This window comes from Leptomonas pyrrhocoris (assembly GCF_001293395.1).
Source record: "Leptomonas pyrrhocoris isolate H10 chromosome Unknown, whole genome shotgun sequence".
NCBI lineage: Eukaryota > Euglenozoa > Kinetoplastea > Trypanosomatida > Trypanosomatidae > Leptomonas > Leptomonas pyrrhocoris.
Window position 1 is genome coordinate 245,511 of NW_015438377.1, and position 25,796 is coordinate 271,306.

The 25,796-nt window shown below is 59.6% G+C and overlaps 8 protein-coding genes across 12 annotated transcripts; all 8 read right to left on the minus strand.

Annotated features, from left to right (window-relative positions):
* Positions 1-144: 144 nt before the first annotated feature.
* ABB37_07940 (putative Protein kinase) lies at positions 145-6,135 on the minus strand (the record flags this gene model as incomplete). Its single annotated transcript, XM_015806749.1, has 1 exon — positions 145-6,135. The coding sequence occupies one exon, from the start codon at positions 6,133-6,135 to the stop codon at positions 145-147; it is 5,991 nt and encodes a 1,996-aa protein (XP_015654620.1).
* Positions 6,136-8,352: 2,217 nt separating this feature from the next.
* On the minus strand, positions 8,353-9,822 carry ABB37_07941 (hypothetical protein; the record flags this gene model as incomplete). The annotated part of the gene is made up of 1 exon (XM_015806750.1): positions 8,353-9,822. The coding sequence occupies one exon, from the start codon at positions 9,820-9,822 to the stop codon at positions 8,353-8,355; it is 1,470 nt and encodes a 489-aa protein (XP_015654621.1).
* A 524-nt stretch (positions 9,823-10,346) lies between these two features.
* Positions 10,347-11,802, minus strand: ABB37_07942 (putative mitochondrial hypothetical protein; the record flags this gene model as incomplete). The annotated part of the gene is made up of 1 exon (XM_015806751.1): positions 10,347-11,802. The coding sequence occupies exon 1, from the start codon at positions 11,793-11,795 to the stop codon at positions 10,347-10,349; it is 1,449 nt and encodes a 482-aa protein (XP_015654622.1). The 5' UTR covers positions 11,796-11,802.
* Positions 11,803-12,356: 554 nt separating this feature from the next.
* ABB37_07943 (hypothetical protein) lies at positions 12,357-14,244 on the minus strand (the record flags this gene model as incomplete). Its single annotated transcript, XM_015806752.1, has 1 exon — positions 12,357-14,244. The coding sequence occupies exon 1, from the start codon at positions 13,986-13,988 to the stop codon at positions 12,357-12,359; it is 1,632 nt and encodes a 543-aa protein (XP_015654623.1). The 5' UTR covers positions 13,989-14,244.
* A 449-nt stretch (positions 14,245-14,693) lies between these two features.
* ABB37_07944 (hypothetical protein) lies at positions 14,694-16,191 on the minus strand (the record flags this gene model as incomplete). Of its 2 annotated transcripts, none has more annotated exons than XM_015806754.1 (1): positions 14,694-16,191. In XM_015806754.1, exon 1 carries the CDS (start codon positions 16,068-16,070, stop codon positions 14,694-14,696), a length of 1,377 nt encoding a protein of 458 aa, XP_015654625.1. In that variant the 5' UTR covers positions 16,071-16,191. The 2 variants fall into 2 exon arrangements, with proteins under 2 accessions (XP_015654625.1, XP_015654624.1); XM_015806753.1 differs by having other exon boundaries at positions 14,694-16,147.
* A 455-nt stretch (positions 16,192-16,646) lies between these two features.
* ABB37_07945 (hypothetical protein) lies at positions 16,647-19,052 on the minus strand (the record flags this gene model as incomplete). Of its 2 annotated transcripts, none has more annotated exons than XM_015806756.1 (1): positions 16,647-19,052. In XM_015806756.1, the coding sequence occupies exon 1, from the start codon at positions 18,915-18,917 to the stop codon at positions 16,647-16,649; it is 2,271 nt and encodes a 756-aa protein (XP_015654627.1). In that variant the 5' UTR covers positions 18,918-19,052. The 2 variants fall into 2 exon arrangements, with proteins under 2 accessions (XP_015654627.1, XP_015654626.1); XM_015806755.1 differs by having other exon boundaries at positions 16,647-18,970.
* Positions 19,053-19,454: 402 nt separating this feature from the next.
* Positions 19,455-21,937, minus strand: ABB37_07946 (putative mitochondrial hypothetical protein; the record flags this gene model as incomplete). Of its 2 annotated transcripts, none has more annotated exons than XM_015806758.1 (1): positions 19,455-21,937. In XM_015806758.1, exon 1 carries the CDS (start codon positions 21,807-21,809, stop codon positions 19,455-19,457), a length of 2,355 nt encoding a protein of 784 aa, XP_015654629.1. In that variant the 5' UTR covers positions 21,810-21,937. The 2 variants fall into 2 exon arrangements, with proteins under 2 accessions (XP_015654629.1, XP_015654628.1); XM_015806757.1 differs by having other exon boundaries at positions 19,455-21,928.
* Positions 21,938-23,327: 1,390 nt separating this feature from the next.
* ABB37_07947 (guanosine monophosphate reductase) lies at positions 23,328-25,003 on the minus strand (the record flags this gene model as incomplete). Of its 2 annotated transcripts, none has more annotated exons than XM_015806760.1 (1): positions 23,328-25,003. In XM_015806760.1, the coding sequence occupies exon 1, from the start codon at positions 24,807-24,809 to the stop codon at positions 23,328-23,330; it is 1,482 nt and encodes a 493-aa protein (XP_015654631.1). In that variant the 5' UTR covers positions 24,810-25,003. The 2 variants fall into 2 exon arrangements, with proteins under 2 accessions (XP_015654631.1, XP_015654630.1); XM_015806759.1 differs by having other exon boundaries at positions 23,328-24,850.
* Positions 25,004-25,796: the final 793 nt, after the last annotated feature.

Genomic DNA, 25,796 nt, shown 5'->3' on the forward strand with positions numbered 1-25,796 from the left:
ATAATAAATGGCCGGCAACAAGGCAACAAACCAGATGAGCACGACTTGTTGTCGCTGACAAAACCATCTGGCGCAGGGCGCCTCGGAGATGCCTGATGAAGGAGAAGAAGAAGAGGGAAACGATCAACACACACACACGCAGCATTAATCGAGACGGAGCACCATTACCTCACTTTCCTGCTGTGGCAGCTGCGGCGAGCCATCGCCAGGCACCTCGTTCTCTTTTTCCACCTCCTCCACCGTTCCGTCCGGGGACACGAGATCGATGTCGCCGTTCGACGCCTGCGCATCGTTGCTGCGCCGCTCTAGACAGAAGGGCGCCGTCGTCACCGCAGACGTGTAGACGTGGGCTGTGTCAACGGAGGGGGAGCGTCCGCAAAACACCGGGACCTTCTGTTCACGCGGGGTAGCCCGACCGCTGGTGTCAGCGGTGGTGCACAATGCAGTGATTTGCTGATGCTGCTGCTGGCGCTCTTCCCACACACGTGCGGACGGCGCCGCTAGCTTGTTCGAAGGGAGCTCGAAAGGAACGATGGCGCTAGGAGCTAAGGACAGGAGGGGGATGGTCACACTCGAGTGCCGCCGTGACAGGACAGAGAGGCCTTCATCGCTTTCTTGCTTGTCCACGTCCTCGCTGCCGCTTCTCTGCCGCCGCGGCTGCTTCGACACCGCGAAGAGCCGCGCCGTCAGTGGATGATGTTGAAGGTAGTACACCCCACTGCAGTGTGGAAGCTGCGCACCTGTTTCTGCTGTCGACGCCTTCTGCTCCTCATCCGCCTCCTCCACGGGGGTGAAGTGTGTGGCGATGAGGGGGTGGAGTTGCGCTTCCGCGGGGCTGAGTCGCTCCGCGGCGTCCCAATAGAGGCAGCCCAGCAGGAAGTCCACCCACGCGTAGGGGTGCGGCTGCTCCTCCTCCGGCGCTGCACTGGTGCTGCTGCACGAGGGGGCTGCGGATACAGCGGGGCGACGGGAACCCGCCGCCACTTTCAAAGTAAAGATCTGCTCGTCGACATTCGCCTGACCCTCCGGAAACAACGAGGACAGGAGGGCACCCTGCGCCGGTGTCTCCCACGTGGTGCTGCGCACCGCCTCATCCCCTGCGCTTTCCTCCATGACGCCATCGTCGTGCGTCTCGCACGGACTGGTCGCGGCGGACACGCTGCCGGAGAGGTGGGTGGGGCTGCTCAGGCGGCGACGGCGCTCCGCACGAGCGCGCTGCTGCCCCGCCGTGGTGTTCAACACCTGGATGAAGCCCCGCCAGACCCGCTCTACCGCCGCCGCCGCCGCCTCCTCCTCCTCGTCCTCGGACGGCACAAAGACCGACCGAGGAGGAGGTGCGCTGGGCTGAAGCACAGCTGAGGCGCCGCCTTCGTGGTCCTGTTCCGTCAGATCGACGCTGAACGAAGTGCTGGGCAGGGCAACGCTGCTGCAGCGAGCCACAACGGCCGCAGCACCGCTACCGCTACTACTACTACTACTGTTTCTCGTCTCCCGCTGCTTGTACGCCTTCCAGCACACCTTTACCATAGAGAGAAAGGTGGTGTTGGGCATCCCAAGCGATTCAACCGCCGCGGCGAGCATCGTGGCGTCGTCGCACGCGTTGGGAAGGAGGACGCGACCCGTGCGCAGCTCGTAAAGCACGCAGCCGAGGGACCACATGTCGATGGCGGTGGTATAGGGCAGGCGCAGCGCCATCTCCGGGGCGCGGTAAGAGGGCGATTGGAGGGGGAAGGTCACACCGGTCTGACCGGGTGCCAAGGGCTTCGCATGGCCCAGATCGATCACGGCTACCCGAGAGGAGGTGCTGCAGACAGAGGCGCCGGCAGACGCGCTGCGCCATTCGGACGATGAGGAGGGCATCCTGATTTGCGGACTCACATGGGGGATGGCGTTGGAGAGAGTACTATTGCTATTACTGTGGCTTTGTCGGGCCAGGTGCGACTCGCTGTGCTGGGAGTTGCCCGGTAAGGAAATCTGCGAAGTTGCGGTGACGGACATGGCGGCACCATCCGTGCTGTCGTCCAGCGTCAGGACATCCGCTTGGCGGGTGAGGTGAGAGGAGGAGAGGGTGCCGGTGCGGCTCGCCGTCAGACCGGGTGTCCGCCGCGACGGTGTGTGCGGAGCGTAGGCGGTGGAGAGGCTGCCGTGTAGCTCGCGGCTCAGCGGTGTCGTGACGACGCTGTTCGGCAGCCTGCCATCCTCTTCACCGCCGGCGCACCAAAACGCTTCGTCGGCGCTGTGGTGCTCGCCCTTCTCTCCCGCCGTCGTTCCTCTGCTCTTTTCCTCCTCCGCGGCGCAACCGCGCAGCCAGCAGGGGGTGCTGCAGGCCGAGGTAGAGGGAACGCTGGTGACGAAGGTGTCCTCTCCTCCTTCCGCGGCCTGCGGCGGCACGGACGTGTCGTCGTCGTCCACACCGGCTTCGAAAGGACGTGGGACGCGGTGCGGCGCGGCGCTGATGGTGCTGACGGGGGATCGGGAGTGAAGGACGGAAGAAGGAGAGAAGGACACCCCGGTTGCACTCAACTGGGGAGGTGAGCACGAGGCTGCTGCTGCTGCTACTTCAGCGGCTGGTGCCGCGCCCCCTCCTGGACCGCCGCGGAGGGACAGACGCTGGGGCACCGGATTACAGGGCAGTGACGCACTGCCTTCTGTGACGCCGTGACGCAGCACGCGGTCGACAAAGACGACGTTTTCTGGCTTTAAATCGCCATGCAGAAGATGTGCGGTGCGGTGCAGGAAGGCGAGTGCGTACACCACCTGTGCAACGACGCTGGAGGTGACCAGCGGAGGAAACACAAACGATGACGTCTTGTGCTCCTGCTGCGGCACTTGGCCACGCTGCTCTCCGTCCTCCTCCACCGCTGCCGCCTCCTCGCACTCTCGTTGCAGCTCCAGTACATCCCGCACGTTGAAGCCGAGAAGAGGAAAGACGAGGACGTGGTAGCCGCGGAAGTCAAAGCGCGTGCGTGGGGTAAGGATCCCAGCGCCGAGGAGGGAGTGCTGATCTGCCACCGTGAGACGGCAGGTAGAGGAGGATGAGCGAGACAAGGTGGCAGAAAATCGGCGTTGCTGTGGAAGGTACGGTGATTCCGTATCGCTGCCTTCGACCTCTGCCGCCACGGCAGCATCACAACACGCCCCGACCTGCGCGTACACGTTCCACTCCTCCTGTGCCGCGCGACGGTAGAGGTCCTCCTTGCGGATGATCTTGAGGGCACAGTGCCGCTCCGGGCTGAGTGGCGGGGCCGCGTGGTCAATGGCACGTGCGACGACGCTGAAGGTGCCGACCCCAAGCACCTCGGCGACCTCGTAGCGAAAGCCGATGTGCATGCCGAGCGTAAGAGGGAGGTACGAAGGAGAGGATAACGCCGGAGAAGTGGACGTATCCGTCGCCGCGGCCGCCACCGTCGCTGGTGCGTGGGCAGAGGCATTGGATGCCGACGCCTGCACCCACTCTCCCCCTTGCGACGCACGGACCGCGTGGACGCCTCCTTCCTTTCTCTCCTGTGGCGGCGCCGAGGACACCTCCGTCACTCCACACGCCGTCCGCGGCGGCACGGCGGGCCCACAGTAGTACACCCGGTTGTACGTCCGAATCTCCTGCGCCTCCTGCCGGGTAAGACGGCCGGACATCCAGTAGAGCGCTTCGGCGGGGGTCCACGGTGGCGGTGGCGGCTGGCCGGGCGGAGCGACACCGGCGACGCTGAATTCTGTCTCGTCCACGCTGGCCTCTCGCAGCGACGAGCGCCTGCTGCTGCCGCCGCGGTGAGGATGGGCGGTGCCACCAACTCCCTCGTGTTCCTCCATGGGGTGGGTATCGAGGGTGGCGAAGGAGACGGAGGTCCTGCGTGGGTGACTGCTGCTACCGCTGCTTCTGCGGCGGGGGCCGGGTCCATTGCTGCCGCCGAGCGCTGGCCCGTCCACACCGGTCGTCTCTTCCGTCTCGGCACTTCCGTGCTCCGTGGCGCTGCGGTGCGCGGTTAGCGGCGTCGTGTGGATGGACGGGAGGGCCGACTGGGTGTGGTAGGGCTGCGGAAGCGCCAGCGGCGTCCCCGTGTGGGAGACCGGGGAGAAGCCACCGATGCTGTTGCTGCAGGACCGTGCCCCGCGCAACGCCACCTCCTCCACGCCCGCCGTCTTGCCGTCCATCCCGTCTCTGCAGGACGGTGTTCGGGTTTGGAGCGGCGTCAGCGGGAGCTGCGAGCCGGTGAGGCACGGGGTGGACGAGGTGGAGCGCGGAATCGGATTGAGCCGCGATTGCAGCGGCACATCGCCAGGGGAGGAGGTCAGCGCACTGGCGCCGACTGCAGGAATGATGTAGCGTGCGCTGTGGGAGCTCAAACTGCGCGGGTAGCGGTTGCAGTGGGGGAGAGCGTGTGACTCGTCGAAGCAGCCACGGAGGTGGGGATCACCGCGGGTTCCGCGCCCCGCGTACGAGTGCACCGCGGAGCGGGTGCGGTGCGGCGGATTGCGGAAGTAACGTGCCGTGTGGAAGGGGGCGCTGTCTACCCGGCGTGCGCTGCTGCCGTCTCTCCATTGCCGTAGCGTCTGCTGCTGTTGCAGGTTGCCGGTCAAGGACACGTGGCGGTCCACGAGCGTCGCAGTAGCTCCGCGGGGAGGCACCAGTGATTCGAGATCCTGCCGCGGAGGAGCGCTGGTGGGACTCGGGCCGCCACGCTGGTCCATCCGCAACGGCCGCCCGCGCGACGGCGGGTCGGCGTTCAGCGGCGCGGCCGGGAGCGCAGAGGTCTGCACCTCCGAGGGCACCGCAGAGGAGGGTGAGAGACCGTGGAAGGCAAAAGAGTCGCTGTTTGTGGGAGACGCGTCCGTCTTGTCCTCCTCGGCGTACTCAAACGACAGCGAGGGCCGGCGACTGACGCGCCGCGACGTAACCTGTTGGCTGAGTCGCGTGCCTTTACACGAGCGAGCAGCGGGGGGAGGTGGAATGCTGCTGAAGTCCTCCTTCTCCTCGCTCCAGGTGGTCGAAGAGGCATTCTGTGCCGGCAACTGAGCCGCTAGCACCCTCGCCTCTACTGGGACGCTGTAATGGGACAATAGGGATGCGACGGAGTCCCCTTGCTGGGATGGCGAAGATGTGCGGCGCGGAGACGGACTGTGCTCTTCTTCGTCTTTCCCTTCCTCCTCCTCCTCCACTGCGACGTCGTCCCTCACGACGGCAGCTGGACTGTGACTCGCCGACGGCGGCTGAGGCTCGTGTGCAGCGTCCGCCTTCGAGGCTATAGGCCGCGCAAGTCGGTGGCGTGCGGGTGACCGCGGAGGAAACATGACCTCCCTGTCGATGGGCGACACCAACAACGACGGGGACGAAGAGGAGACCGACATCGCCTTGGTGGCGGCGGTGCATTGCAGCGGTGTTGCACCCACCGGCGTGCACGCAGACGAGGTGGATGGACTGGCCGGCCCATCCCCGTCCACTTTCACGAGGTGCGGGTCGCTCTTCGTCGCGTCCGCATTTAAGACGCGAGCGCGCGGGTTTGGGCGGGCGGGCGCTGGTGTGAGGCCGAGCGGCGGTGGGGGCAGAGGCACGGAGGTACTGCGCAGCATCTTCGCACCACTGCGTGTCCGCGTCACCGGTGCGGCAGGCACGCCGACGTCTGCCTTCTCCGTTGACTGCTGCTGCTGCTGCTGCGAGGGATTGTGTGGTGTGTGAAGCTCCCGCTCAACAAAGTGCGTCCACAATCGACGTGAGAACAACGTCGGTGACTGCAGTGTGGCGGAGGCGTGAGCGGAAACGGCGGAGATGCCACGCCGTGGGAGCGGCGGCACGAGACTCTCCGGCGTCGTGAGCAGCGAGGGCGGTGTGTGCGGGGAGCAGTAGCGATCATTGCTTCTGCGCTCTCCTTCCGCGGACGCTGCGTCCTCGACGCTTCTACGTAGCATGATACCGGACGTGCCATGGGGAGCACCAACGCCCCCGTGACGCAGCAGCTGCTGCGGCTTCTCCGTGTGGCCATCATCCTTCTCGATGGGGTGTGCTGGTGCAGCGCCGTCGTCGACGGTCATCGCAGCGTCTGTTGTTGACTCTGCGGTGCGCCGACGCGCTTCGGAGAGCGTCACTTGGGCCACCATAGCAGGTGCCACCACCGCAGCGGGCGCCGACGGCTGACGGATCATCACGGAACGCACCCGGGCGCGGAAGGTGCAGTGGAAAGGAGAAGAGAAAAAAGCAACCTCGCAAAGACAGTCGAGCGAGGAGTTGTAGTAGGTTGAATTAAAAAAAAATATAATAAAGGAAAGATCATACAGTCGACAATCAAGCGGCGCTTCTCACCAGGTGGCCGACTTCTTCCGTTGCCAGTATAGAAATAAAGATGAAAGCAGAAATCAAAACGCACACGACCGAAAGAGGCACAACAAGAGAAAGACAGCAGCCGTGAGAACTGTGGAAAGAGAGGGAAGAGACAAAGCAAAACAGTTACGAGGATTTTCTTTCTTTCAAGAGAGGATCTCCGCAAAGACCAAACAGCAATGACAACAACGCTTAAACAACAACGAAGAGAACGTTCTGCCGGAGAATGCTGGCGCAGCCTCCCCTGTATTGTTATATATCGGCTGCTTGGCTGTCGAGAGAAAGAGAAAAGGAAAAAAGAGAAGCTCGGCGTTCTCTCCCGTTAGATAAAAAAAAACAACAACCAAGAAGAATAATAGGTAGATAGAGTTGTAAAAGAAGAAAAAAGACAAGAAAGAAAAGAGGAGAGGTAAACCAGGAAAAGATTATTTATACAGTGGTGCGTATACACGTGTGTGTTGTACAGTCAGAATGTTTTGCTTTGCTTGCATGAGTACACGTCTAGTTATATAGTTATAGATGTACAACTTCCTCGCCGTTTTCCCTTTCTTTTTAAAATAAAACTCTCCGTTGTATTGCGTCTCGTACATCCAGGCGCCGCGCGCAGAAATCAATGAAAACAAAGACAAAGAAGAGAAAAGAGAAAAAGATCTGTCTAAGGAAAATAGGAGAGGGGAAGAAACAAGAGGACACAGAACAGTGAACGTTCCACACCGTACAAGCACGAAGGAAAGCAAAAGATGGAAAACGGTATATATATAGCTATGTGTGTGTGTGTGTGTGTGTGTGTGTGTGTTGTTTAGCGGACACCGGCTCCGATAGTAAAACTAAAACAAAACAACTACAGTAGCAAAATGCCTGAAGTTGAAGCGCGGTCAGCCGAAAATTCCAAAAAAAAAGAGAAAAAGAGAAAGAAAATGGGAAAGAGAGAGAGAGCGGGAGAGGGGCGCTCTTCATACAGGCCTCTTTCTTCCTTTTGGGGTTACCCTTGTTTTCTCTTCTGTACAGTCTCGTGCGAAGGCGGGCGTCAACCACAGCAGCGAGCTGCGCCGCACCACCACACGTGTTGCTAATATATAACCACTAACGCAGAAAACAAACAACAACAACAACAAGTACTCAGCTGAAAGGGCGAAGAAACGAGAAAGAATGCGCCAACCGAGCAAACGTACAGCAAGAAGAAAAACCAAATCAAAAAAGAGGAGTAGAAAGAGAAGAACGAGATGCAATAATAATAGTAGCAATCATAAATTGGAAAGAGAGGCACGTGGTGACAGAAATACACAAATGCCTGTCCGTTCTTCGATTACGCAATAACAGCAACGGCAGTAAGAACGGCCGTAGTGAGAGCACTCGTCGCGCGAGTAAGCAGTTCTCACCCCGTTGGCTATGTTTTCCTGATCCAGCTTCTAATCATCATGAGACGTGGAGCAGGGCGGAGAGTGCACACACACGTGTGTGTGTGTGTGTGTTGCCGAGATAAGAACAATAGAGAAAGAGGAGCGGGGGAGAAAAAAGAGCTAGCTTTTCAAGATGGAACAGCTTCGTCCACTACCAGCATTCTCAACAACAGCATTCACGCGTCCCGTTATTCTTCTTCTATATATGTCCTTTTTCTGTGGAGGGAGAAACGCCCATCCATGGCGCGCACCAACACCCGTTGCACAAGCGGTTTTGATTGTTTTTCCCTTTTGTTCATCGACTCCTTCCCAACTCTCCCTCCTAAAGAAAGAAAAACTAAATGGTGAGGTACACAGATGAAAGAGGGCGACAGAGAAAGACCGTGTAGAGAGTGTAACACGGAGGATAGTAAAATGAATTCTACGGTAGCAGACTGCAAGGGAGAAGAGAGGAAAAAAGGAAACCACCCACATCACTGAGGAGGTGAAGACACCGGCCTTCAACGCAGATGGATATCACCACGTCAGAGCAAAACAAACACGGGCCAAAGTTGAAGGAAGAGCTGCACGATATCGTCTCGTGCACCTCTATCTTCCCCCTTTTCGCAAACCCAACTGTTCACGGAGTTGAGTTGGCACGTTTCACTGGCTCGCCCACGGTCCTGGTGGGCCGTACCCCGGCTGCGTCGGTGGCCTCGTCAGCGTGTACACGGCAATCGGCAAGGCCCTCCAGCAAACCACGCAGCGGCGCCCGCACAGCACCGCGACGCTCTTCATCGTATAAAGAAGAAGTAGAAGACCGAGGGCAGGGGTGAGGCCTTGGAGGAGACGAACCGGCCACCCCTGCACTCGACAGCTGTGTATCACCATGAAGTCAAAAACAACCAAGGCAACTACAAGTGGGCAGGCACACCACAGCAGCGGAGCTTTTGGGTCTCCACGGTGCCACTGCTGCTGCTGCTGCTGCTGTATGCTGAGGTAAGGCTGACCAGGAGGCCGTGGAGGCGACACAGCGAGGCCGGAGCGACGCACGCTTGCGGTGGCGACGCGGTCCAGCGCTGTCAGCCGGCGCAGGGGGAACAAAAACTGCGGTTGCGTGAAGGACAGCGGCACGACGTCGGTCGACGACGAAGGAGGGAAAGGAGAGGACCGTGATAGCACGGACCCGTAGGTGAGGAAGGGGTCGTTATCTGGGTCGGCAGCGTCACTGTCGTGTGGATCGCGGGCAGTGGAGCCTGTACGAGCGCCGCACGCCTTTGTGAAGAGCTGGGGCTGCGGCCATGCAGCTCGCACATGCCAAGGCGTGTTCACCACACACACGTACAACACCGCGCTGGCGGTGTAGATGAGGCCGGCGAGGGCGACGGCGAGGTAGGCGACGGCGAGCCACTGATCTGCGAGACGGTGAAGCTCGAAGGCCAATTCACCCTGTACGTCTTCGTTTGACGCAGCCACCGATCCCGTGACGGCGCCCCGCTCCTTCACAACCAGCGCTACCGCGGACGACTTCTCCGTTTCTACCAGCGTAGTCAGGTACACCATGGACGCACCGTACCATCGAATGTGCGCCAAGTAGTTCCACACAACAAAGCTGAAGTACCCCCACAGCAGCTGCAGCCCCGTCACGGTGCGCCGGAAGACGTAGCGGCTGTAAAAGCGCGGGGGCTCGTGTGGGTCGCCGGGGGCGGGGGCACTGCAGCCTACATCTCTCACTTTTGCAGTTTTTTTCGTGGCGGTCGTGATGGCCGCAGAGGGTGGCGGGCTGGACGGCGGAGGGGGTGCCGGTGTTGAGGGGGAAGAGGAAGAGGCAGACCTCTTCCCGCCTGCGCTGTCCTCCTCGGACTCTGCAGACGGCCCTGCTGGGAGTGAGCTCAGTGGAAAGTTCTCTGCCGATCCGGTCCCCGCAACTGCGGTTCTGTCGGACGCGTCAGAGGCTTCGCCGGTGCACGGATCTGCGTCGGCGTTGTAGGGGAACAGCTGGTGTGGTGGCAGTGCCCCGCCGTTGCGGGCTTCGTAGGCGAAGAAGTGCTGCAGCCATGCCCGTATGAGCATCTGCGTTTGTGTGAGTGTGTGTGTATGCAGTAGTGTTCCACCTGTGTGAGGATAGCGCATTCGATCAAAGAGAGGGAGAGAGAGAGAGCAGATCGGAGAGGGCGATTCTGCAAAAGAGAGAACAAAGGAAAGCACAGCAAGAACAAGTGACCATTGCAGGGGATACGCAGCTCCCCCATTCGCCATAAATATGTGGATCTATATAGATGGATCTCTATTTGCCACCGAGTCCATTGAAAGCCATCTTTTTGTGGACACAGAGGGAGGGAAAATGCAGCGAGAAAACGCACGTTTCCACTTTGAAAGATCTTTGAGGGCGATGCAGATGCTCGCGTAGATGTGTGTGAGAACAACAAACAGAAGCTAAGCCGCCCCCCCCTCCCCCAAAGCAAGGACAGCCAGCGGAGAGGCGCCTCGGGTGCAACAGCAATAAGAATAATAAAATGTACAAGCCCCCTCTCCCTCCCTCCTTCATCAGCACGATGCCGATATGAACGGCTCTTCTTCCCTGAGTGCTCCACAACGCCAAAGCAGCAGGGGAAACAAACAAACAAACAAAAGAATGCGCACGCACACTCCTTTGCTCATTCATGACGCTTCTTCCACGCCGCCTCACGGGTTACCTTGAGATCGTGTCGTCGCTTGTTGTCCTCTTCCTGTATGTGATCTATCAGCGCAGCCGTCGCTTCGTCGGCGACACCCTCGGAGCCATCCACGTTGTGACATCGCTGCGTAGAGAGGGACGCCTCGTGACGCATGGCGTGTCGACGCCGGGCCGCTTGCGTCATGCCCGCCGTGTGTGATCCGCTTCTCCCCGCCTGCTCGCCTTCCGCGGAGGATGCAGAGGAAGAAGAAACCGATTCACGAGCCAGCCGACGCTGGCGTGCGACAGCCCGCTTCCGCCGCAGCAGCTCCGCTTCGTAGGCGAGCTCGTCCAGGTCATCAAACAATCCCAGCCGCGACAACCAGCGACGAATGCGCAAGTCGCACTCGTAGTCTAAAATACGCTTCTGTGTCTGCCAGACGTGCCGCCTCTCCTCCACATCCACGCCGGTGAAGGCGAGACGGTACTCGTGCCCCGCCGCGGTGCTCTCCTCGCCGTAGGTTCCGTGTGGAGGCGGGTAGTCGGGCAACCGGAAGAGCGCACGACCCGGCGCGGTGTTGTTGACGAGGACAGTTTTGAAGGCCGTTGTGAGGGCCATGCCCAGCCACACCGGGGCCAGGTAGGGAGGGAAAAACTGAAGCGCAGGGACGGCGCAGGCGTACGCGACAGGGCCGGCGAGCAGCGATCCGGCGGCGACGGCGACGCAGCTGCCGAGCACGGCGCGACGCATGTGCCCAATCCAGCGGTCGAGACGGTCGTTGAAGCCCATGCGCTGGCGGAGGTGCTGGTGCACGTTGAAGCACGTGAGACCCGCCGCGAGCGCGAGGGTGGGATCAATGGCAAAAAGAACAGTCGTGGCGGGGATTGCGGAGGAGGAGGACGAGGCCGCCCCTGCTGCTGCCGTTGCGATAGTGGGAGAGAGCGATGTCACCCAGGCGAGGTGGCCCGCCGAGGCGACGGCCGAGACCGCCAGCGGACTCGTAATCGTCCTGCCGGCGTCTTGAATGAAAAAAGCACCCATCTGCTGGGCCGGCACACCGAGGCAGTACAGCGAGGCTGCCGCGGCCACCGCATAAGGGGCAGTCATCTTCACGTTGTTGGTGCGGTAGCCGCGGAAGATGCGCTCCCGATCGTTTTTCAGTTTCTGCGCCGCCACCCGCTTCTCCCACACGATGGCGTTGGGGTGGTCGGCGATGCTCAAGTAATCCTTGTACGCATCCTGCAGCTCCGGCATGGCGCAGGCGGCACGTCGCAGGCACTGATCGCCGTAGATCGTGTAGGGCAGGGTGAGGCAGCGGAAGACGCACCCGGAGAGGAGCAGCGCGGCGGCAGGCGTTTGCAAACCGGCCCAGTGGGCAAGGTAGAGCGCACCGTTGGCGAGGACGATGGAGAGGGTCCCGGCGCGTCGCGCGGGTGTTCGCGAGAGCATCGGGGACTGCAGAACAATAAAAAAAGAAAGAAAGGGAAAACGGTCGTCAGAGTCGAGGGAGAGAGGCGAGACATAGAGGAAGGGAGAAAAAGGCAAGATGAAGGCCGGGCAACGCAGCACCGCCCTCGACACAGAGAGAGAGAAGCCACCGCCTTTCTGTCCCTTTTACGCGGCAAATGACACATGAATGGTGCTCCAACAAACGGGAAAGGAAGCGTCGGAGGGGTGTGCTTCGCTGACGGCGATCCTCTTCCGAGTCGTTAAAAGAAACAAAAAAGAGTGTTGTACGAAGAGTCATCCGTGCCCCAATGCGACGTAGAGTAGGGGAATAAAGGGAGTGCATTATTGTTTGCTGTTACGCAGCATGGATGGGCATAATAATGCGTTGTAGGTTCTTACTGTGCGAGGACCAACATCTATAAAGGGAATCTATTGCCATGCCACTCCCCTCCAAGAAAAAAATATAAATAAATAACAGGCCAGTACATCAAGCGCTCTGTAGTTCTCATGGAGTTTTTCCCCCTTTTTTGAAAGAGTCAACACCACTCGTGCGAGTCCCACTCAGCGCAGCATTGCAGCGCCGTACGCCGCACCTCGGCTCTTCTCGTTCGAGGAGCCCGACAGAGATGAGGAAGGAGGCGTTCTCGCGCTGTTTTCCACGGAGGCCGCGGCACTCTGCAGCAGTTGGTTGAGAGACGCCTTCAAGGCCTGCTCCTGTGCCTGCCAAGACTGCCATCGTGCCTGTTGTGCGTGCCCGTCCTTCTCCTCCTCCTCCGCCTGCAAATCCACCCCGCTGGGTGCCGACCCACTCGTAGGGGAACGCGGTCGACGCGGCGGCGACTTCAGCGCGGCTGCCGGGCGCTTTCCTTCTCCCGTTGCTGCTGGCTTTGTCGCTTCAGGCGTGAGCGGTGGGTGGGAGAGGGCGGCGACCGCCACCTGCTCCCGCAGTGGCGTCTCGCCGGGTAGCGGAGAGAGGCCTGAGCTGATCATCTCCGCGGCTAACACCGGCGTATAAGGGAAGTAGCTGCAGCTGGTGCCCTCCCGACTACTGGACGGCAACCGCGAGCTCGAAGAAGAGGCGGAGGAGGAGGCGAGGGACGCCGCTGCCGCACGAAGGAGGCGGTGACGCAGCCCGTCGTTGACGCTGCGAAGAGCGTGCTGCAGGAGCACCACCTCCGCGTTGGAGGGGTGCAGGGCCGGCGGTTCGACTGCGCTGCAAACGAGAGCGCCTGGCACCGCGGAGGAGGAGGGAGAGGGCGGAGCTGGCGATGTGGGCTGCGTAGAGTGCGCTCGAACAGGAGAGTGGTGGGGCGGCAGCTTCTCCGTTTCCCCATTGCAGCCTTGCGGAACGGCGTTCAGTAAGCCGTGCCACGTTTGGAGCTGGTCGAGTGCGGCTGCCTCATCTATTTCTAGCTGTCGCAGCTGCTGTTGGAGGAGACCTTGTACCTGGGCTAACTCCTTCTGCGCGACTTGCTGACTGTGTTGCCAGGACGGCGCTGCTGTCGCCGCTGCTGCGACGCGTGTGGGGCGCGATGACGGTGCCTGTACATCCGCTGTCAGCGAGGCCCACAACGTGTCCGCACCAGACTTCAGCTTCTCCATTTTTCGCCGCAGGGCACGCTGCTGATAGCGCCAGTTGCTCAGGTTCACTGCTTTCGCCTCCGTCACGTGCAGCAGCTGCTGATCCACCTGCTGGATCTCCTCCATCAGCCGCGCCACAGCAGCCACTTTGCTCTGGCGGAGGTGGAGAAGATAGGCCAGCGTCTCTTCTCGCTGCTGATCCTGCGCGCGCCACGGCTTTGCAAAGCTTTCTTCCGACTCCCGTACCACTTCCTGGGTCTCGCGTAGCAGCGCTGCGGGCATGTACAGGAGCGCGTCTTGGAAGGGTAGGTAGTCGTGGTTGGTGTGCGGCCCCACGAGTAGAGACAGGCCACTGCACCGTGCGTAGCAGCTGAGGCAGTAGTAGTCTTCCGACTCGGTAGGGAAGAGCGGGCATCGATTAGTACTGGTCGCGGCAGCAGCGGCAGCGGGGGAGTGAGAGTGGGACGTCGGTCCAGCCCCACGAAGAAGTTCTGCAAGTAACGCGGCGCTGCTCGTGAGATTCTCATCTGCGGGGTGAGTTGGAGGGGGCGGCGGTGAGGTTGCTCTGCGCCCCGCTGCAGTAGTAGTGGTAGTAGCTACAGTCGTTGCCATTCTTTTTTTCTTTGCTTCTCTTATCGGTGTGCGTTTTTGGGTTCTATGCTTCTAATATTTATAAATAATAATAAAGCAATCGTGCTGAAGGCGTGCGGGTTGGTATGAAAGCTTAAAAAACCAGAAGAGAGTGCTCAAATTGTCAAGCTTGCTCTTATTCATCAATAACGTTCTAGGCGAAACGCACGAGGATCAAACCTCCCGCCTGGCTGTGCTGCCCTGGCACCTCGTTTATGGTGCTGCGGCTGCAGCGATCTACGCAGACAAGAAGCAAACGAAACGCGCACACACAAGAAAACGAATGAGGCAGGAAGAACGGAGATGAAGGGACTGGGGGACGAGGAAAGAAAAGAAAAAGCTTTACTAAAATGCTCTTGAGCAGCTTTTATTCCTTGGATTACTAAAGGCTCCAATAGCGACACCCCGGGCTGGAAATCTGCCGTCATCACTTCCTTTTAAAAGAGAAAGAGGAAGGGGAGGGGGTGAGGAAGCTGCGTCAAAGATCGACATAAACAACACTCCATCGACTGTTTTTTCATCTGAGAGCTTTGCGGATCAGTTTAAAAACCCTTACGTTGCCATCAACAGAGGTGGTGCGCAGCATTATTCGATCTCTCGCTCGTATACACCCAACATTAAAATCAGTTCAAACAACCGCGGGGTACACCGAAGGAAAACAAACACACACGCCAACAACAGCTACACTCATCCGCCTTCCTTTGCCTTCTTGAGAGCCGCCGTGTGGGGTTGCTCTGCGACTCTCTCCGCTTCGCGAGGGCGACGGCGCGATTCCGCAGGGGCAGCCGCACTGCTGTCTGCTGCAGCGTCCGCCTTCGCGGGAGTCCAGCGAATGCGGGTGGCTCGAATGGTCATGTTCAGCTCACTCTGTGCCTCCGCCACGACTTCGGTCTTGTAGGTCCAATGATGTGTGCCGCGACGCTGCACCAACACGTAGTTCAGCAGCGCACTCGCGGCCTCGTCGCGGGCTCGGTGCAGCTCCACAGCCGCCGCCGAAGAGCTGGAGGTGCCACGACTAGAAGCGCTGTTTTCCATCGCTGCGGAGGCGGCCACAGCATAATTCCGCGCGCTGTCCTTCACGGCTGCCCAGAGAGGGTCCTCGGCCGTGTCTTTCTGCGACGCCGGCACGTACACCCGTTTGTTTTCTTCGTCGAGCATCTGCAGGAAGGCACCCTCCACGTCTTCCACGCGCTGCTCACAGAAGTTGACGACCTCGCAGCCGTCCGGGTTGGTGGAGAGCAGCTCCGTGAGCGTATAGAGCAGCGCTGGCCAGTCTTTCGGGTTGCCGTAGAGGGCATCGCACATGATCACGTAGTGGTAGGGAGGCGTGGAGGATGCGGCAGTTCTCGACGCTGTTGGCTGCAGGGCGTTGCTGCACGCTACAAGAGAGTCCGACGGCTTCTTCAGCGATTCCACCATCGCGGACATTACCCGCTCGACGGCTGCCACGTCCTCTGCCGAAGAGCCACTGTTTTTGGCGCTGCCACCAATGATATTGCTATCGTGACTGCTCTTCGGAGAACCTTTCATTTCCTTCTGGAGCTGCTTGTGCACGCTGGTCGTCGCTGTAGGGCCCCACTTCCACTGCAGTGCCGCACAGTAGCCGACGCCGTGGCTGCGTGTCCGCACTCGCGTCTCGTTCAGCTTTACGTTGTGCGCCATCAGCGGCAGTAGCTCCTTCACATCCGTCACGGCAACGCGCGCGCCCGCCATGGCGAGGGCAACGCCGAGACACCCCACACCCGCCCCCAGCTCCACAATGTTCATGCCCGCTAAAGGAGAGTGAGACGACGACGTGGCCGATACCGGTGTGCTCGCACCCCTTCCCTTCAACGGAGGGAGTTGAAAGACGTGCGTGTGGAGGTAGTGCAGGGCGGCCGGGTTGCTGTTCCACAGCACGGCCCCCAGCTGGTCCTCCGCGCTCTCCAGCTCCACCTGCAGCGCGGTGGAGTTGAGACTGCCGTCGTCGTCCTCACCGTCTGCCGCTGCGTCCGGCACGGCCCAGTGGAGGGTGGTCACCGTGCCGTAGGGACTCGCCACTTCCTCCACGAGCCACGCGAGCATCTCCAAAGGGGAGGATGCTATTAGTATGTATGTATACGTATATATAGATACCTGTACGTGGCCGGCGTGTCACTCCCTTGTTTGAAGACAATAAGAGGGCGGTGCGAAGGAAGATGGTGACTACGTGTGGAAAGGCGAAATGCAAAGGGAGAAAAACAGAGAAGAAGCTCCATGGGAGCAGGGAAAGCGCGGAGGGAAGCCACGGAAGACACGCAACGGCTGCTTAGCTTGGCGAAGGAGTCAATCGACGGCTGTAACCGGTACACACTCCCCTTAAAACACCACCTGTGCGCAGAATGTCGCAGTCGCCTTCTCACGCGTCCCTTCTTTCTTTCAAAGACATCGGTTTTATGGTTAAATGAAATGTTCCTATCTTTGTTTAGACGGAGTCAGTAACGACGGGTTCGCTGGCTTGCATGACCACAGGTGTACTTGACAGCATCGACTGACGATGGTCACACACCCCACCGGCAAGGATTTTCATTTCATATGAGAGAGAGAGAGCAGTGCGACGTTAGGCTCCTCCTTCCCCCCCCCCTCCTCCCTCGCCCTTCTCCTCACTCTCTGCAGCGTCCGTTACTGTTGTGCACGTTTCTGGCGATACATGTCCTGCAGTATCTTTTCTCGTGCCTGCAGCTGCCGCAGCTCATCTTCGGCGGCGTCGAGGTCACGACGCATCTTCAGCTGCTCACGGTCCCGCAGGGACGAAAGAAAACGCGTGGCCTGACGTGCACGTGTGAGTTCGTTCACCAAGTGCTCGTACACGTAGGCGGCGACCGACAAGGTGGGGTGCGCATCGCCCGTCTCGTTGTCTTCAACAAAAGCTGCTGGCTGCTTGAGACGCCCGTCGTCGCGCACATAGCCCTGCAGCACGTGGAGCTGACGCGGGTCCAACATGGCAGCGGAGAGAACCTGCTCCCACTCTTGCCGCAACGGCTGCAGCACCGCGTTCGCCTCCTGCACCTGCGCGGCGACACGGGTGCTGAGCTGGTGCAGCGCGTTCTGCACATTCACGCGAGCGGTGTAGCGCGGGTGATCGTTCACGTAGGCCTTCACAGCCTGTACAGCTCCCCCCTCGTCTTCCGCTGCGATCGGCCCGCCGCCTGCGATTTCGCGCGCTACCAGCTTCTCGGCGGCGTCTCTTTCCGCCGCAGACGTCGAGCGGGCCAACGCAGCACCACCCGCATCACCAACTCTTCTGGTGTACTTGGTGGTTGTCGCAGCTCTTTCGCACTCCACGGCAACCCACTGGCGAGCGACCGTCACGTAGGCGCTTTCTTCCTCTGCGGTGCGAAACGTGCGGAGGGGATGGCTGCTGCTGTCGACGTCGTCGCAAACGGGCGACGGCGCGTCCACAGCAGGCGCAGGAGAGGACGTGGGCGGAGCCGCCCGCCTGTCCTCTTCGGTCTTGACGTACTTACGAGGAGCGGGAAGGTTTAATGAGTCAAGGATGCTCTCAGAGACGCTGCTACTCGGGGCGTTACGGGACAACACACGCGGAGCATCACCACTGGATGCATCGTCATCCGCTGCATCTCCAGTTCCAGATGACAAGGGATCGCGCTGGCGTTTGAGAGGAGGCGGTGGTGGTAACATGCCAGAGCCTGTGCTTCCGATGCCGGAAGCGGTGGCCGTCGCCTGCGGAAGTGAGGCGAAGAGGTCTGCGAGGCTGTTCTTGAGTTCTCCGTCGGCCTCTGCCTTGCGAATGTGCGACGATGAGGGGAGATCGGGGAGGAGCGCTGCGGCGCTTGTCGTGGCGGTGTTGACAGCCTTCCGCGACGGTCCTGCCGTGAGCTGCGCAAGCAGGTCGTGATTGACCCCAGTCAGTGCTGCCCGAGCACGACTCTCACTGCTGCCTTCTCCTCCTTCCTGAGCGTCTTCACCTCCGCCGAGGATCTGCCGCTGCTGGATCACGCGCTGTTGCCCGGCCAAGTCTTTCATCAGCACACGCTGCTTCTTGACCAGGCCGGCCTGCTGCTGATCCTGATACATGTCCATCGCCTCGAAGTCGCTCTTGTCGCTGTCGTCGCCAGACGCGGCACGTCCAACGCCGTCGCTTTCGTCATCCGCGTCCCCACCGTTTCCTCCTTCTCCTTCACCGTCCTCGGCCACCGTGTCCACAAGCCCCGTCGACTGCCGATCCTCCTCCAAGGCCTTTCGCATCTTCTTTGACTGCCGCAGCGACAGCGTGCCGGATTCGATCCCCTCGCGATTGCTCTCCAGCTTGGCCAAAAACGCCGCCTCCTCCAACTGCCGCTGCCGCTCCTTCCGCAGCCCTTTCTTCTGATCCTGATTTGCCAGCCGGCTCGTGGCCATGTCCACCATCTCCTGCTGAAAGCGCTCCCCGCTCACCGTGTCAGCGCGTGCGGCGCGCTCCTCGTGCGTCTTGCGGGCGTTGCGGCGACGGCGGCGCTCTGCCATAAAAGCCTCAAGACTCTGCCGCGCCGCCTCGTCGCTTTCTCCCGTGCCTTTTTGCTGCTGCTGCTTTACGTAGTGCTCCTGCTCATCTTTGAGCTCAAGATAGCGCTGTTCACACAGCCAGGCAGGGCGAATATAGTGGGTGGACGTGCGCCGCGTCAGCTGCTCGGAAATGAGGCGAAACTTACTGGGGAAGAGGGACTGCAGCTCGACCAGCTTTTCTTCCTCCTCGAGGCTCCACGCCTCGCGGATGTTCAGACGGGGATCGAGGTAGTTCTCCCAGCGCTCGCGGCATTGGGTGGAGGTCTTCTTGGTCAGCATCGACGCGACACGCTCCCAGTCACGCAGGCCGTACTGCGCCAGCGCAGCCTTCAGCACCTGGTCCTCGGCGTTGGTCCACGGACCGCCTTTGAAATGTAGCTTCGACATTATTTATCTATCTTCTTCTACTTCTGCCCTACTGCTTCTACTTGCGGTTGCGCTGAAGTTCAATGAGTGTAGAAGAAGGCGCATAAGACACACACACATATATATATAATCAACAAAAGAGGGTCAGCAATGCCCTCAGAAGACAATGTGGGGCGGGGAGGGGGAAGAGGACGGGATGGCTGCACATGGAGAGCTGTGGCGGACGAGACACGGCGGTGGGGTACATCTGCCGCATAAAAGCAGAACTTGCTCAGCTGCGTACGCTGCTCCTGCGATTAGATGTGACGTCAGGCCGTCATACACAGCTGGCGTCGAAGTGGTGGCTTTGACGCACTTCCATGTTTTTTAAATATTAAGATGATCAACAACAACAAGAGAAATCTCCTTACGCGGCGGTGATTACTGGAGCACCACCGTTTTCTGTGAAGGCGCCCCCCTCTCACCGCCTCTTTGCAGGAAGGCAGCGCACGACGAAAGCACAGCCAGCTGTATTACACAGAGAGAGAGTCCGCCGCAGCAACAGCTAAAGTAGAGCTCTTAAGCGGCTGCAACGGCCTCCACCAAGGACACAAGTTCCGGCGAAAGCTGCAGGCTGCGATCCCGCACCAGCGTCACCATCCTCTGCACATCCGCAGGATCGATCGCGCTGGCCACGGCGACGTTCGCTGAAGCGTCATCGTGATCATTAGCTGCAGCAACACCACGACGGCGCTGCTGGCGCTGTTGAAGTTCTGCGCGCCAATCTCGCAAAATGCGCTCGTGGTAGTGATAGAGGATCGCCTGCTGCCCCACGCCCAGCCGCATGCACAGGTCGAAGAGCTCGTAGTCCACTGGGGGCAGCTGCGGCATGTGGGAGTGCGTTTTGGGGTAGCGGGCGAGCGCGTCTGCACTGAGCACGATGGCACTGCTCCTCAGCACCGACGACTCGTGACGGCCAACGAAAGAAGGGGCGAGATACGAAGGCCGGCCCTCCGTCTCGTCCTGCAGCATCGGGGACTGAAGGCTGATGCTGCGGGCAGCGCTGACGGCGTTTGGCTGAGCTGGTGTGGCACTTACCGCCTGCGCTGCTGCCACTGCTCGTCCCGCAGACACGGTTGCATTGGAAGACGCAGACGCAGCCGTGTCATCGGCGGTGTTGGCTGTGTTTATGTTGGTGGTCACCGAGTACGCAGCTCCATCTTCGTCAGCATACGGCTCGTTGCTGCTGCGCACCTCGGCGGCACTCTGACACGCTACCACGTATGCCCGTTTTTCTTCTTCTCCCCTGTCTTCCTGCTCTCCCTTCTTCTCATCGACACTGGCAGAGGATTGGGACGCCTTTCGCAGCTCCGCAGGTGTCATCCAACGAGACTCGTGCTCCGACAGCCACACCTTTATCGGCTTCTCCTTCGCATCGTCAACGGATGCAGCACCGCCGCCACCTTCCAGCGGATCCGCCGCCACCGCCGTCGCTGACGGATCGGTGTTGAGCTCCCGCGCGTAGTACGCAATCGCGTCCTCCAGCAGCGACACGTACTCCACACAGAGCTGTGCCTTGGCAAAAACATCGCTGCACAGCGCGTCAGAGAAGCTCACGACCAGGTCGATGGAGACCTCCTCCTGGTCCACGTCTGATCTCTCTCTCTCCCACCTCGCCGTTGGACCAGTTTGTGCATCGAGGAACAGGTCTCGGCTCTCCTGCAGCGCAGCCGCCACGGCGGGCTGCAGGGTGTGCCGAGGCACCTCCAGGACGTACCGAGGGGCCTCTTTGAGGGAGTTGTACGGTGCGTCTGGCGTTGCCGTGAAGGACAGACCGGGTGCTCCCCTCCCCTCTGGTGTGTCGAGACGACTGGGGTGGAGGGTGGGGGGAAGAGGGTCGAGGTGGCTGAAGGAGTGAACGCGAAAGGTGACGGAGGACGCGCCGGCTGCAGCTGGCGGGCGCATCTCACGCAGCGGGAAGAAACGGTGCAGCACCTGCCGCGACACGTAGTTGTCCTCCGCCGCCGCCTGCGCGTCCTGCTCGCGTAGTTGCTGGAAGGAGGCGGCGGCGGGCCCGACGGAGGCGGGGAGGGTCGGAGCAACAAAGAGCACGTCGATGGGCTGCCGAATCGCCCCACTCCAGAAGCCAACGCCGTAGGCTTTGGTGGAGGGAATGTCGGACAGGAAGAGCATCGCAGGGACGGCGGCCGTGATGGAGGTGTTCGAGGGGCGTGTCGTGGACGTCAGCGTCGAGGGGGTCCGTGGCGACGTCGTAGCTACAAGTGGCGTGACAACACCATACGGATCGTCTTCTTCCTCCGCTGCACACCGGCTGCTCCGCGAGCCCCTCATGCGGCCGGTTTCCGCCTCTTCTTCTTGCTGATTCTCTCCTTGGTTCTCGTGAAAGATCGTGCGGCGCTTCCCTTCGCTCCTTAAGAACGAGGGGAGAGTCAAATCGCTGAAGGACAGCCCTCGCTGCATCTCCCACGGCAGCACCGCCGTCCACACGTGCAGCGGGACGACCTTGCGGTACACCAACGGCGTCCCTGCACTCGTCGCTGCTCCGCTGCCGACGACGAAGTCTTCACGGGTGAGTGTCGGTGCGGCAGAGCGGCTTTTCCACAACGACCAGCGCCGGCTGCGTGTGGTGAGCGAAGTTGAACCCGAATTGTTCTTATTCGGACTCGTCTTTAGGAGTTGCGAGGATAGGGGGCTCTTTTCGGCATTCCTTTTCGTGCCACTGTTGGGCGACGACAGCGGTGTGCGCGTGATTGTAATGAGCAGCTCCGCAGGAAAGGTAGGCTTGTCCTGCACCGGTACCTGTGTGCTGTACTGGTGCCAGTCCCGCAGCACACGCTTCAAGGCAGTATAGTCGCGATTGATGGGGAGGTGAATGTGCGACCTGACCAGGTCGAGTACTGTTCTGGGTGGCATCGCACGTAGCCGCGGAGTAACAAAAGTCAACGCACCCACACACACGCTTGCCGAGCGCCGTGCGTACGTTCGAAAAGAGGAGAGGAGAGATACCCGCAGCAACACACCCGTCAAAGGGCTGGAGGTGCTCGCGGCGAGAGAGAGAACCAAAGGGGCGTTGGTGGTGACAAGTGCAGCGGGCGAGCATTTCTTTCTTCTGGTTTGACGAGCAGTGTTTTACCCTCGTTTTTTGAAGTAGAAGAACAATGTCGCCTCACAAAACAATGACTAGACCCCCTCACAGAGGAAAAGGGTCGTTTAGCGTAGCTTCCTCGGCAGTAAGTTGCCTTCCGCCGCAAAGACGACACAGCGCAACCGCCATGACGGTCCCAACAAAAGGCTCCTGTAAAGCAAGACAAGAAGGCACAGTTCTTCACGCAATTCTCCATCAATATTGAGAACAGGACCAAGGCACATCCGACTGATGTTTCTTTTTATTATTATTATCAGAGGACCCTATCTTTCCCTTTCAAACAAAAGCTTGTAATGATACGGCGGAGTGCCCATAATTAACCTCGTGGTCTCAAAAACAAGGTAGCGCGTGCGAAGATGAAGATGAAGAGGAGGAGGAAAAGGGAAATAGCCCTTACATGCGCAGCGCTGCATTATAGGCTGGAAGGCACGAACGCTCCCCACTTTCCCCCCATCTTCTTCCTTTTCTTCTTCCTTTTCTTCTACAAACCCACCACACCAGCATTTCAGTCTCAGTGGCTTCTTTATTTTGTTGTTTCCTTCCATAGACGCCCCCACCTCAAAAAGGCCGCTCCGTTGAGGACGAGTCGCCCTTCCCCTTGTTATTACCCCGGTCGACACACACGCGACGATCAGGTTTTCGTTTGTTTTGAATTTATAGAAAGGAAAGGACGAGAAGAAGATAATGTTAGACTGTAACCTTGAACACCTACCTCCACACTCCCCCCCCCCCTTCCCCACCACGCACACACACACACACGCAGGCCGACATACGGAGAGCGTTCAGTCGCGTGCTTCGCATCGGACAGGAAGGAAGGCAAAAAGGGAGCGGCGGTGGAGGAGTGGGCGAGGCGAAACACGAACATTAATAAAAAAGGAATATAACAGTTAACGAATGAAACTACCTTCTTGGTACACAGGCTTGTGTGTGTGTGTGTGTGTACTCGAGGGAGAACAGCAGCTAAGCAGCGTGTACTGTGTGTGTGCGTGGGTTTCGCCTCCTTTCGTGGGGATTCACGTCTCACATAAAACAGCAGAAATAGCGGCGCTCGTAGAAGCAACATCAACGATAGCGGGAAAAGGCCCGAGTTGCGTCGTTCTATCCCCATCAGCGCCTTCTTCAGCTTTGAAAGATTCTTGTGTGCATGAAAGAAAACCAAGAACACACACACACACACACACACACCTCAACAGCAACAATTGGCAAGTACGAACATGCCGACAGCCCTTTCTTCCTCCGCGGCAACATCTTCTTTAACGATTATTTACTAGCGGCATTCGCCGGTTCTACAGTTTCGAGATGTCGTGGCTGCCGCTCTCGCGCAGACCCGCGCCGGACATGCGCACGAAGCGTGCCCGCTGCTGCATCTCCGGGATGTTGTGCGCCCCGCAGTAGGAAATACCAGAGCGTAGCCCACCCACGAGTTGCTTCAGAATCGGTGCGATGGGACCCTTGCACGGCACGCTGCCCTCCACCCCCTCCGGCACAAGGTCGTTAAAGACGTCCTCGTCCAGCCGCTTCTCGCGCTCCGCCTTGCTGATGTTGGCCCCAAAGCCGGCCATCCCACGGATGATCTTCACCTTCTTGCCCTCCTTCACCAGCACACGGCCGGGAGCCTCATCGGTGCCGGCCAGCATGTTGCCGAGCATCACGGTGTCCGCCCCCGCTGCGATGGCCTTGCAGATGTCACCGGCCGTCTTCACGCCACCGTCGGCGATACACGGGACGCCGTGTTGCTTTGCAACGCGCACGCAGTCCATCACCGCCGTCAGCTGCGGCACGCCCGAGCCGGCCACGAGGCGGGTGATGCAGATGCTGCCGGGTCCCACGCCGATCTTCAGGCCATCCGCACCTGCCTCAATGAGGTCCTTTGCCCCTTCACCCGTCGCGATGTTGCCGGCGATGACGTCGATCTTGGCGGTGCGGGGGTTCGCCTTGAGGGCCCGCACCATGTCCACGCAGAGGTCGCTGTGACCATGGGCGATGTCGACCACCAGCACATCCGCCCCGGCCTCCACGAGGGCGGCGGCACGGGCGTGGTCCTCCTTCTTCACCCCGATGGCGGCACCGACGAGCAGACGGCCGCGTGCGTCGAGGGAGGCGCTGCGGTTCTTCGTCAGCTTCACGATGTCGGACGAGGTGATCAAATAAAGTAGTTCGCCCTTCGGGCCGAGGATGGGGAGGTTGTTCGTCCGCTTCGTTCGCAGAATCTCCTGTGCCTCCTGCAGAGTGATGGCGGTGTTGGTGCTCACGACCATGCGGCTCACCGGTGTCATGAGGCTCTCCACCGAGTCGTTGGCCTTTGCGAAGACGACGTCGCTCTTGCTCAGCACACCACGCAGACGGCGGGAGGAGAGGTCGTCGACAACGAGCAGGCAGCTGACGCCGCCCTTACGACCGTCCCAGTTCAGCTCCTCCACCGCCTCCGCCTTGGTGGCGGTGGGCAGAATCATGCGCGGGTCCTCAATCAGGAAGGACTGCGCCCGCTTCACCTTGCGGACCATCGCACACTGCTCCTCCACGTTGCAGAAGCGGTGCAGGATGCCAATACCACCCTCGCGCGCCATCGCCACCGCCGTCTTATCCTCGCAGACGGTATCCATGTTGCTCGCCACAATCGGGATGCTCAAGGAGATGTGGCGGCTGAGACGCGTCTTGGTGCTGACGGACTTGCGGGAGCGGATGGGGCTGCGCTGCGGGATCAACAGCACATCGTCGTAGGTCAGACCCTGCGGGAAGCTCTGAAGCTTGTCTAGTGCGGCGGCCATGGTGATGAGTAGTACTTTTTTTTTGCTTTTTGGAAGGCACCTGACAAAGCGAGGAACAGAGAAGAAGAAAACGTGAAACAAGGAGGTTTAATTGTCAACGGGGGAAAGAATTTAATTGGAAAAATACTTAGTGAAAAAAGATGAAGGCGATGTAGTTCGTGTGCTGTCCCTCTCTTCGAGCTGCAGCAGTACTCTTGTGAAGGTGCAGAAAACACACACACACACACACACACACACACACACACGTCGTAGCGTCAAAGCAGCGCGGAGGAAACCAACACGGACCAGAAAAAGACAGAGGAAAGGAATAGAAGAAGCGAGAGGTGCAAAGAGTCCGAGAGAGATGCATTAGCTGAGACATGATTCCACCCTCCATACTCGCGATGGACCTCCAACATCTTATCTATTCACCCCGCGCAGCGTCCCGCTGCCAAACCCACTTCCTACAACGTCGGGGGACGATGGTGCACTAGACTTGGCGATTTCCTCCTTTTCTATTTTTTCTAATAGGTAGCACTACTCACGAAGCGGCAAACAAGGGTAGTTGAATTGGTTAAACCCAAGGATCCCTGTCGTGGTGGGCAACCACGGGGGTGGGTGGGTGGAAAAGGAAGAAAACCCAAAAGTTGTGAGAACTTTGATTCTGCAAGTCCCAAAGATAAGGCGAAGGAGAAGAGCGAGGGAGAGTAGTAGAGGTAGAAAACATGTCATCAGCAAACGTCGGAGCCATTGCTCCTCATCCTCCTCGTATCATCCTTACTCTTTTCATCACTCCATTTTTTTCGTAAACTATCAAGAAAAAAAAAAAAAACAAACGCTGCCCCGTGCACGAAGCAACCCGTTCTGTGGAACGCAGGAGCAGAAAGGCGAGAGGTACTGCGCGCTTTGCCTTTCTATTGTTTGTTTGTTTGTCTGTTTGCCTGCCGAGTCGGCGTCGGCATCTTCGAAGCGCGTGTTGGACAGCGCACCTTCACAGCTTTTTCAATC